At 45.9% G+C, this 11021-nt stretch overlaps 1 protein-coding gene across 1 annotated transcript in view; it reads right to left on the reverse strand.

The window, feature by feature from the left end:
- Positions 1–1999: 1999 nt before the first annotated feature.
- Positions 2000–11021, reverse strand: part of Rad54l2 (RAD54 like 2) — a 93498-nt gene continuing 84476 nt past the window's right edge. Inside the window, exons 21-22 of the mRNA XM_031345963.1 lie at positions 9930–10022; positions 2000–7674 (exon numbers count right to left, since the gene is read on the reverse strand). Coding sequence (XP_031201823.1) covers positions 6680–7674; positions 9930–10022 — 1088 coding nt within the window. The 3' untranslated portion in view covers positions 2000–6679. The remainder of the gene's footprint in view (positions 7675–9929; positions 10023–11021) is intronic.

Raw genomic sequence — 11021 nt, forward strand, 5'->3', positions numbered from 1 at the left:
CAACACACATTCCTGCTTGCCACAAAGGAGAACTTCTGAAGGTGACCAAGCAACAACCAGTACCCCAAGGTGTCCTGGCCGACAAGGAGGGAAGGGAAGCCTAGCGGCGAAGGCGGGCTCCAAGCACCGGGAAAGCCTGCCTGTTTGCCTGCTCCAGAAGCCCAAGAAGTCAAAGCGGGACTGGGCCAGTGTTTGTGTTTGTGCATTTTCGAGGGGAGAGGAGCAACACAGCAAGGTCGGCCTCTTACTAAGTGAACCACTGACTCTTGCCACCTTCTCTCACTGAGCCTTCTCAAGTCTGGCGGCTTGCTCTCAGGTCTTAACAGCTGAGGAAGCTCTGGCTAAACAAAGAAGCTCTGAACAATCTCTGGAGAATGCAAATATCTCACCCACCCGTCAGAGGTTCGCTGATCATAGGGACGACCATTCCTCCATCCAACATTTATTACTTCCTTACTAAGACAGTTCCGGGAGATGGAGAACCAAATGAAAGAAAGCCCTAACCTCCAGTTCACTCCAGGGAACACCTCTCTTCAAAGCTTCTACTTCGCTGCCCTGGCTTTGGCTGCTGGCAGTTCCTACTTGTTTAATATAACCTAGTGTAAGCTCCTTCAGCACAGGTTCGATCTTGGGCTAGCATCTGATGACCTATAAATCTCAAAGCACTGTACTAGGGGCACCTCCCGAGACGCCCATTTTTATGGTTTGAAGTGAGGAAGGTAAACTTGGCTGTTCATAAATCTTGACGCCAGAGAGGCTGGTCCAAGGACTCTCTCTGGGTACTTCTGACAAGGTTGCTGTTTGGAAAGATGATCGCCCAAAGAGCATAGAAGATAACTTTGGAAAAAAGCCAGCAGCCATGGGGTAACATGTGATCTTGAACCTCATCCACAAGACAAATGTCCCAATGCTCTAGACAGTCTGGTAAGAATAAGCAGCTGGCTACTCAAAAGTCTTCAAGGTAGAGAGAACAGGAGTCACTATAGCTGTTTTACCTGTGAACACCAAACATGGTAATGATTGGCTGCTTCAGGTGGTCTGTACACTAGATATGGCTCTTGAGACCCACGAAGGGGGCGCATGGCCCAAGTTCAGAGACAGCCTGTGCCTTCAGAGCACATGTTAATTCTGTCTCTCTGAAACTGATTAGTCTGTGTCAGGAAATCATTGTCAGGAAACACTCTTTCCTCATCTTGTCCTCTCGGCTCACGTCCCTTAGCCTGGTTGGGAACTCCAGTATCAGAGCTACAGATATGCCTGAGGAGTTTCAGCACTGTATTGTAGGAGAGTTGGCATGCAACTGGGAATCAGCCCCCAGACTTCTTCTTCCAGTGCTTCCAACAATGCCAGCTATCAAGGGACCACTAGGGGGCAGCAGACTCCTTTGCAAGGCCCTTTGTACACTCCTAACAGGTCGGAGACCAGCTCACCTTCCATTCCAGACAGCTCTCAATAGCACATACCCCTTTTGTGTAAGCCCAGACTTGCCCTTCCTCTTTCCCAGGAATCACCAACTGAGGTGCTTTAGTTCTGTGTAAATTGCCAGAGAAAATATGTCCCCGAGGCTGCTCTTAAAATAATCTTACAGGGTTAGAGGGAACTGTCCATTTCCTCCCTTCCTCTTCCATTCCAAACCCTGTTAGAGCCTCCCTAACTCAGGCTGAGAATATCAATGCAGTGTAAAATGCTTCCTGCAACCCCCAGCCCCACTGTCCGTATGACTAAAACTGGTTTAATCCAGCCAACCAGCCTTGAAAGGGTTGCCCCCAAGCTGAGGACTTAACTGGCTTCAACAAGTCCAAGTCAGCTTCTTTGTTCTCCCAAGAGCCTGGACTGGTGAGCAAAAGCAGGAAAAGTCTATGACTGACCCTGCCAACAGACCCTGCTCAAGGCCTGTCCCATTCTACCTTGTGCAAATCCAAGTGCCATTATTGTTACATACCTTTCATTGCCACCCAGCTAAGCAGCTGTCCAGAAAATTTCTTGACCGAACAATATCTTGAGTTTAAATTTTATTTTACAAAAAGAGAAATAAAGAAAACTGATAGGCAGTTATACTGACTTACAATTGTTCTGTTTGCTTTTTTTTTTTTAAAAAAGTGACATGAAACACAAGTAAAAATAAATACGTCATAGAAACAGCCAGTTGCCCAGTCCCTGGGGCAGAAGTGTCTGCCCTGCTGAGAGAGGAGGGAAGCCCATGATCACACCAGCAGCTGGATCACCCAGCCACAGATGGTCCTCTAAGCCAGGCACAGGTCCTGGGCCTCAGGGGTGTCCTGAGGAAAGAAGACAGAAAACTAAAGCCAGGTACCAGAGCCTTGGGGCAGCCTCATCTCTCCCCTTCCCCCACTCCTCTGGCAGCAGTGTGGCCTTAGTGGTTATCTGTCACAGCCCCTTCAACCCACCTGGACCCTCTCTCTGATCCCTCTGAAGAGGGTACAAGGAAAAAGCCTGTTTGGGGCAGGCTTGAGGGAATCTTCTGGTGAGTCCCCAGCCTGCCCTGAGTTACACAACCAGATAACAGTCATTTTACACCACAGTGCACATGAGCACACACATGCAAACACATACACACATTCACTCAAACACAGCTGGGCTGAGCTCTCTTACAGGGAGGGTCCTGGGTCAGGTCACAGTATGAGGTCCCCTCTTGTCTGAATTACCATTCTAGTAGTGGCAGCAGAGAGTATGCAAACCTCCCTCAGCCCTCTGCATTGTAGATTACACCACCTGCCTAGCTATCTCTCCCCAGCACACTAGACGACTATAGCAAACAGACTTGTGGCAGGGGAAAGGCGCAGACTTGGGTCCCTGAAAAGCGAAAAGGGTGGACACTTCCTGCTTATTAGTTCATCATCATAGGACTCACATATCATAAAAGGCCTAAAGCCAAGCTAGTGGAATAGAACAGATGTTGAGGGATTACAGCAATTGGAATACACAGGGGCAGAAGAGTCAGTGAAAAGGAAAGAGTCTGAAGGTGAGCAATGGGCAGTTCAGCACTTTTTAGATTGGCCGTAAGGTGCTGATTTCCTGGGAACTAGTTAGCAGAGGAACCAGAAAGTCATCCTTCGGGAGGGTGAATTCTCTCAGCAGCAATACTGGGAAAGAGCAACCTAGCTGAATGCACAGAAAACCATGGTTCAGGAGACCTGGGCATGTGGAAACCAAAGGGAAGTGGGAAGCAAAAGGTCTGTGTAGGAACAAGGAATGTAATACCCCAGAAGCCCTCCCCCATGGACAGACCAGTTCTGGAGCACTGGGTGTCGCACCTGCAGATCCTGACTGCTTGCTACTGGCAGTCCTACCTACATGGTTGATCTTCTGTTTCAACTCTTCAGCAAAACATACCCCAGCTCTCTGCTACATGCTCCCAGAGTAGGAAACTTAATCTTCATTTGTAAGTCATAAATATATGATCCATACATTAATTCCTAGAAGAGTTCCAGACAAAAGCTTTAGGCCAGGAATACAGACAGATACTTCCGTAGCGTAACTCAAGGGGTAAGGACTTCAGAGATAAGCCATTAAGGAGGATCTGACCTAATATGGTTCACTTACTTGAAGAGCTACTCCATCCCTACCAGAGGGGACACAGAGACCTAAGGGAATCAAATATCTTAAGTGTCATCCTGCATCATTTAGTAGTGTTATAGATAATAAGAATTTAGAATACATCAGAGCAACTGGACTTCTTGAGAGACCCTTAAAACATTCCATGAAAGACAATTAGAGAGAAAATACGTAGGGCCCGACCTTTGCCTTTCCCCACAGTCTCACCGTATACATAGCCCAAAATGATCTTCCTGTTTCTTGAGGGCTAGGATTATAAGCAAAAGCATAACTACCTACCACCTCATGTTTCCAATCTAAGCACAATAGATTTGTGAGGCTCCTGCTTCCCTTGTCACATGCTCATGCCTGGTGTGCATGCCCATTTCCCCATGAGTCCATATGAAAAGCAGGATATTTAGGTTTATTGGGGGAAGAGGAGTTGCCAAAGCCCATGGAGCAATTCAACCTAAGATCTCACCCTACCCTTATGCAGCAGAAACTGCATGTTATCACAGAACCCTTCTCTAGCAAGGAAACCTGACTAGAGCTAGGCTGCTGCAAAGATGAAGTGAGTCCTAAGCCTGGGACGACTGCTGTCATGTACAGCGGTCATGTGCTAACTCTCAGAATTCCCACTGACTTCCTGGCAGCTTAAAAACCAGTTCCAGTTCCCTACTGAAATTATTTCTAATTTCCTATTTGTGAACACAGAAACACCCCTTTTCCTGGCTAGCAGGGCATACACACAGACATACAACTCTGGGAACTCAGTATTCCAAGGTCTGAGAGGCATGAAACACACAGACACGACAACTCTGAGAGCTCAGTGTTCTAAGGTCTGAGAGGCATGGAACACGCAGACACACAGACACAGACAACTCTGGGAGCTTAGTGTTCCAAGGTCTGAGAGTCATCCATGTAACCCAAGTTCTGAATGTGTTCTACAAGTTACAGAGATCTGGACTAGCTCACTCCCACTGTACCAGCCCCAACCAAAGAGCCCACTCCAATTAAATGCCTTGACTATCGATTCTTGGACTACATTTGACCGAGAGAGCACTGATTGAAACTGCTATTTTTAAATTGTTAAAAATAATTTGCATAGCTAAATTGTAGATCTAAGGCTTCTATGAGTAGAAGAGTAAGTGTCGGACAGGGTATACATGAAAACAGAGAGAAAGCAGCGCAAGTCCACTTTGGTGTTACTGGACAGCACACACCCCCATCAACCATTTCTCTCCTTATCTCTGGGGCAAGCCCAGTGTCTGCCTTTGCACCCCCTCCTCTCCCCTGACAATGAGAAGCTGCTAGTCGAGAGTCACAGGCAGTGGCTAAGATACTTCCTGGACTAAGAGGCAGATCTAGCAGTTGCCCAATCAGCTTGGAGCCAAGGGAAGCTGGTTAAGCCAGACAGGAGTTATTCATCACAAAGGGCTGCATGGAAAAACTTGGGGGGCAGAGGGCTACCAGACACAGTACACACCAATAATAGAAAACAGCCAGTGTTTACGTTTAAGGACTAGACACCCCTGCCGTGGTATTTGGAACAAGGGAAGGGAGACCAGAGTGACCCATGTGTTCATACTCTTAAAACAAAAGCCAGACTTAAGACTCCTACAGAGGAAGGGCTTCCCTGTGATACTTCAGAGAAGATGGAGAGACCAGAAACCAGGCCCCTACTGATCACCTGATATGCTAGGGAGGCCACGACAAGTCCCAACTCAAAATCAACAGTCTGTTACCTCAACCCAGCAACTACCTATCCGCAGCTTCATTCTTCAGCAGAGAGCTGGCCTATAAAACCATCAGAGGACAATAGTTCCAGGGGTGGAGGTTACTTACTTCCCAGTAGCAAAGTCCATGATCCCAAGTTTCAATTTCTATGGAATGAGTCTCACCACCCCCAACTAGCCAGTCTCAGGGCTCCCTGATTTCCCTGAGAGGCCATTTCCCCACAACATAGCTGCTTAATCTATCTTTTGGTAAATTCTAATTCTCTTTCCCTGGTCAATTAATTCACCATCTACCTGGGGCCCTTCTTTTTCTTTTTCTTTTTCTTTTACCAGCAGCTAGGGGTCTGGAATACTTTAGAACTTTCTCTACTATCTGCTATCTCCTTTATGGCCTCCACCCACCACCCTTGCCCCCACATGAAAATAATAAATAATTGCCCATAAGAAATAAATTAAGGTGGAGCTTTCTAGTGGGGAGGGAGAGAAGAGGAAAGGCCACCGAAGGGCTCAGTTCTATCCAGCCACAACACAACCTCACCCTCACTGCAGTGCATTTCGCGCCCACGTGGAAAGGGACATCTGCTCAGAGATGGCCACTGTGGAGAGAATGAGAGATTGGAAACACTCACTTTCTCATCCACCTCGCCAGAAGGGAACTGGCTTTCATGGCTCTTCTCCTGGACTCACTTACTTTGATGTTCAACTTAGTAGCCATAAACCACCACACTCTGATTTACATTTCAAAAAAGATAAATTCCTTTCTTTTTAGTTTACCTCTTAGTTTTTCCCATCCCTCCCCTCCCACTCTCACCCTTGTTCTGCTACATACATGTTCTCTCTTTCCTGCATGAGCACTCGAATGCGCGAACTCACGAGCACATACAAACAAACAAACAAACAAACACACACACACACACACACACACACACACACACACACCTGGCTCGCTTCCTTCCAACCTCCTAAAAGAGATGCCCTCCCCATGGAATCTTAGTCTGCCCCCCATGCCCACCCCACCCTTGGCTCCCTCACTCTTCTCCCATCCTCAGGCCAAACTAAGTAACTCAGGCAGACTTCTTGGGTATGCGCTTCTACACTCAAATGGGCATCTAAAGAGACGGCTAAGAAAGGCAGGAAGGAAGAGGCAGGCTGCTGCGTACCCCATCCCTGTTTTCGGTCCCTGATTTCCCACTATTACAGCTCTGTGGAGTTTCTGGGGTCTTTTCTTTCTTCTAATGAACAGGAACAGAGCCTGCCATTATGGCCACCACTCCTTTGTCTTCCTCCCCTCCTGCCAAGTACCCTATTTTTGGAAAGACCAGGTTCATTGCCTTGCAGTTTGGTGGACAACCTTCTAGGGCCCCAGTGAGGTGGGCAGGGCTTCCTAGCTACTTCCCAGTGACCTCTATCACATCGTCATCTTTATCCTCATCATCATTGGAGCTGAACCCCACCTCGGCAACCTCATGAGAGTCCAATGGAGGCACCTGGGACCGGAGAAGGCCACCAGCTGGGTAGCCTGCATGTGGGGACATATAGCCTGGGTAGACAGACACACCCCGGGAAAGGCTGCTGGGCAAGCCAGGGGAAGGGAAAGGCGCAAACATCCTGGGCTCGGACAGGAGTGGCTGTGAGAATGGGAGTGAATAGCTGGGTAGTATCCCTGGCACAGAGGGGTTGAGCATGAAAGAGGGGTTGCTGGCAGTGACTGAGGTAGCCGTGGAAGAGGAACTGACAGGGCCTGCTGGCACCAGAGGGTCAGTAGTCACTGGAAACACCAGGCGGGCATCTGCCAGCAAATTGGACAGCTGGTAGTAGGAGGGGTTACTGCCCATAAAAAGGGAATTCTCCCCAGCCTGGGAGGTGAAGGGGGTGGTGAGGTTATGATTTAAGGAGACAGGCGGCATTGCAAACCCGCCAGAGACTGGATACCCATGTTCATAGGGCTGCACAGGGGCTGGCAGATGGCCCTTCCTGGACCGTCGACGGACTGAGTCCTGGGTGACAGACGAAGTGGCCAACTTTCGCTTATGGCCCCTTAAGTCCAGCACTGGGTGCCTGCCACCACTGGGCTGGCCAGTCACCAAGAGGGAACTATTGAGGCAATGGCCCCCAAGGCATGGCTCAGTCCCAAGAGCTGTCCCAGGAATGGTGCTGTTGTCCATAAGCTGGCCTGGGGGCCCAGGCAGGACAGCACTGATGCTTGGGGAGTTCTGGCGGGATTCCCGAGCAGAGGCCACATCTGCATACTGCTGGAGCTCACTGATGATTTCTGGGCTGTCAGGAGAGACCGGCCGGGCCAGCCCCTCAGGGTCAGGGGCTTTGGGTGATGAGGCACTGTGTCTGCCATTGCTTGTGGACGCAAGAGAAGACCCCTGGGAACCTGTAGATAAAATACAGGTAACTGAAACCAGACGAAAAGGGGAAAGCAGCACCAAGGGAACAACAATCCTGTTGAGTATAAATCCTGTAGTGTGATCCTTAAACCCAGTCAACTTCCCTTCTCTCAGACAGAAATCTTTTGACTCTAGAAACAAGTTGTGAGGGTTTATTCTGACCGTCAACCTCACCAGGACCACGAATAACCTAAGAAACAAGTCTCTGGTCACGCCTGTAAGGAAGCTTGTACACTAAGCTAGCTGAGGTGGAAGGACCCATCTTAACCGTGGGCAGCATCCTTCCATGGGATAGGGCATGAGACAGAATAAACAGGAGAAAGGGATCTGGGCGAGCATTGATTACTGTTTCCTGACTGTGGACACAGGTGCCCAGCAGCCTCAAACTGCTGCAGTGACCTCCTGATGAACTTAAACATCCCCTTAGACTATCCGCTAATATCAACCTTTCTCCCCTTACTTCTCAGGTATTTTGTCATAGCAACAATAAAACTAACACATAAACCTACCCATGAAAGGACATGGGACAATTCTACAACGTTAATCCTAGGGAACAATGGATATGAAACAATGGGAAATTCTTATTTTTTTGAGCCCAGGTCTTATTATGTATATGTTGTAACTCACTATGCAGCCCAGGCTGGCTCCAAACTCACAGAAATCTGCCTGCTTCTGCCTCTGCTTCCTGAACACTGGATTAAAAGTGTGCACCATCATGCTCAGATGGAATTTTTTTTAAAGCTAAACAGTCAGATTTTTATCAAGGGATAAAAATATACAAATGAAGTTAAAATTCAGCCTATGCAAGTTAAGAAAAAAAAACAAAATCTAGCTATTATAGACAATTTGGAAAATTAGGAAATCTGGATAAAAATTGAATATTATGTAAGATTATGGAATGATCATTAATTTTTCTTTCAGTATGATAATGAAGTTGTACCTAGGAGGTGAATGTCCTCACTCTTAAGAGATGGATATTTAAGTATTTATGGATAAAATAGCATGGTTTCTTCCACTTACAAATGATTCAATAAAAGAAAAGCAGGAAAAGAAAAGGTTAATGAGAAATTAAAAATCCTTTTGTCTAGGTGCAGGGAATACAGATATTCAATGGTTCTCTTCTTCTAACCCATAGGTGAAGGCTAGAACATCAAAGCTAGGGACAGTCTAGCTCTCCTATCTCAGTGGTGGGATTATACATTAAAAGTCACTTCTATTGGGGAAAACATGGCAGGAATCCTTAACAGTTTTCATTTGCCATGTATACACCCCTGACCAAAAATCCTACTGATATTTTTGTTTGCTTGCTTGTTTTTTTGTTTTGTTTCTCAAGGCAGGGTTTCTTTGTATAGCCCAGGCTGGCCATGAACTAGTGAGCCACTTGCCTCTGCCTGACAAGTGCTGAGACTAAAAGCATGCACCAACACCACCCAGCACAAAATTCCTACTTCTAGAAGTGTTCTCCTCACCCACTCACAACAATCTTAATAACCTAGATTAAATCAATAATAGAACAAAGGATAAGAAATAAACGGGGCTAGAGAGATGACTCAGAGGATAAGAACACTGACTGATCTTCTGAAGGTCGTGAGTTCAAATCCCAGCAACCACATGGTGGCTCACAACAACCGGTAATGAAATATGACCCCTTCTTCTCGTGGTCTGAAGATAGCTACAGTATACTCATTTATAATAATAAATAAATCTTTAAAAAAAAAAAGAAATGAGCAATCACTGGGGAGTGAAAAAAGGAATAAAGTATAGTATGGTAGTATTTATTTTTAAAATGCAAAGAAAAAAGCTCTACCTATTTAAAATGCAGACAGTCTTATTCATATGCATACACACAACGCTATAACCATATATTTAGAATATCTTTACAACAACTAAAAAGAGGAAAACCTTCAGGGAGAACTAATAGTTGACTGGGAGAAGGACAGAAAACTTACTTTTCATCATCTTATCTCTTTTTCTTTTTTTTTTTATTTTTTCTTTCTTTATTTATTAGATATTTTCTTTATTTACATGTAAATTTCTCCTTTCCCAGTTTCCCCTCCAAAAAACAAAGAAACAAACAAAAACAACAAAAACAAACCCCCGTTGCCTCCCCCTCCCCAATCTTATCTCTTTTTCATCTTCTAAATTATAAATCTTGTAGATATTATTTATGCAAAAGTATGTTAATTATAAATAAGCCACACAAATGCTGTATAGGTCAATAGAAAGTTATAGGCCACCACACCTGAGGCAGCTATCCGACCATCTTCAGGGGCCTTTGGTTTGCCAGTCGCCCGGACAGCAAAGATGCGTCCATCACTGGTGCGGATGTATGTCCCTAGGAGATAATGAGAAAGACCATCAGGAGCCTGCATGGAATACAGCTACCCCTGCCTGAGAAACTCCAGGTACCATGGGCTGGTAAAACCTACAAAATTACCCCAGCTCACAAACCTCCTACAATAAGTAGAGGCTAACTGAGGTCTGCATCCATAGTGACTCACTGATCTATAAACATCAATTGCTCACCTGCCACACACCAGGCAGTTTTAACACTAGAATACTTAAAACAGAAAGGGCCTGCCTTGTGGAGCTTAACCTCTAAAAAAGAATTCAGGCACTCCAGAAAGTACCAAAGCCACAAAGGGAGTAAGGAGGACCTGTGAAGAACAAGCTCTGTGCTCTTGGGTACTCTGGGCCTAGATCCTTTTCCTGGTCTGGAAAATGGACCCTGACTGCTTCAGTAGCCTCTGTTGTTCAGCTGGGGGGATCCAAGGCCTGTACTCTATCCACCAGTTCTTTTCTAGAAGATCTGATGCTGTCTTCCAGCACGAGGCACATATATAGCATACAGATAGACATATATCTAGACAAAATACCCACACATGTAAAATACATTTTTTTAAACATTAAAAAAATCTTTTTATTCCATTTATTTATTGTGTGAGAGAGAATAACTTGTAGAAGTCATTTAGCTGCTCCTGTCATGTGGGACCCAGGAATGATTTTTGGGTGGGTTATCTTACTAGCTCAGTCAGCCCATTGGCCTCACCCACATTATCACTGCACTTCAAATAAAACTTTCTTAAAAAAGAAACTTTGAATTTCATATAACTTCCATGTCAAAAAATATTCTGGATTTTCCCCCTTGATTTTCTTCTTTTTTTCCCACTAATTAAAAACATAAAATATGCCAGGCAGTGGTGGCACACGCCTTTAATCCCAGCACTTGGGAGACAGAGGCAGATGGATTTTTGAGTTCAAGGCCAGCCTGGTCTACAGAGTGAGTTCCAGGTCAACCAGGGCTACACAAAGAAACCCTGTCTCGAAAAAAAAA

The sequence above is a fragment of the Mastomys coucha genome, unplaced genomic scaffold, assembly GCF_008632895.1.
Source record: "Mastomys coucha isolate ucsf_1 unplaced genomic scaffold, UCSF_Mcou_1 pScaffold23, whole genome shotgun sequence".
Lineage (NCBI taxonomy): Eukaryota > Metazoa > Chordata > Mammalia > Rodentia > Muridae > Mastomys > Mastomys coucha.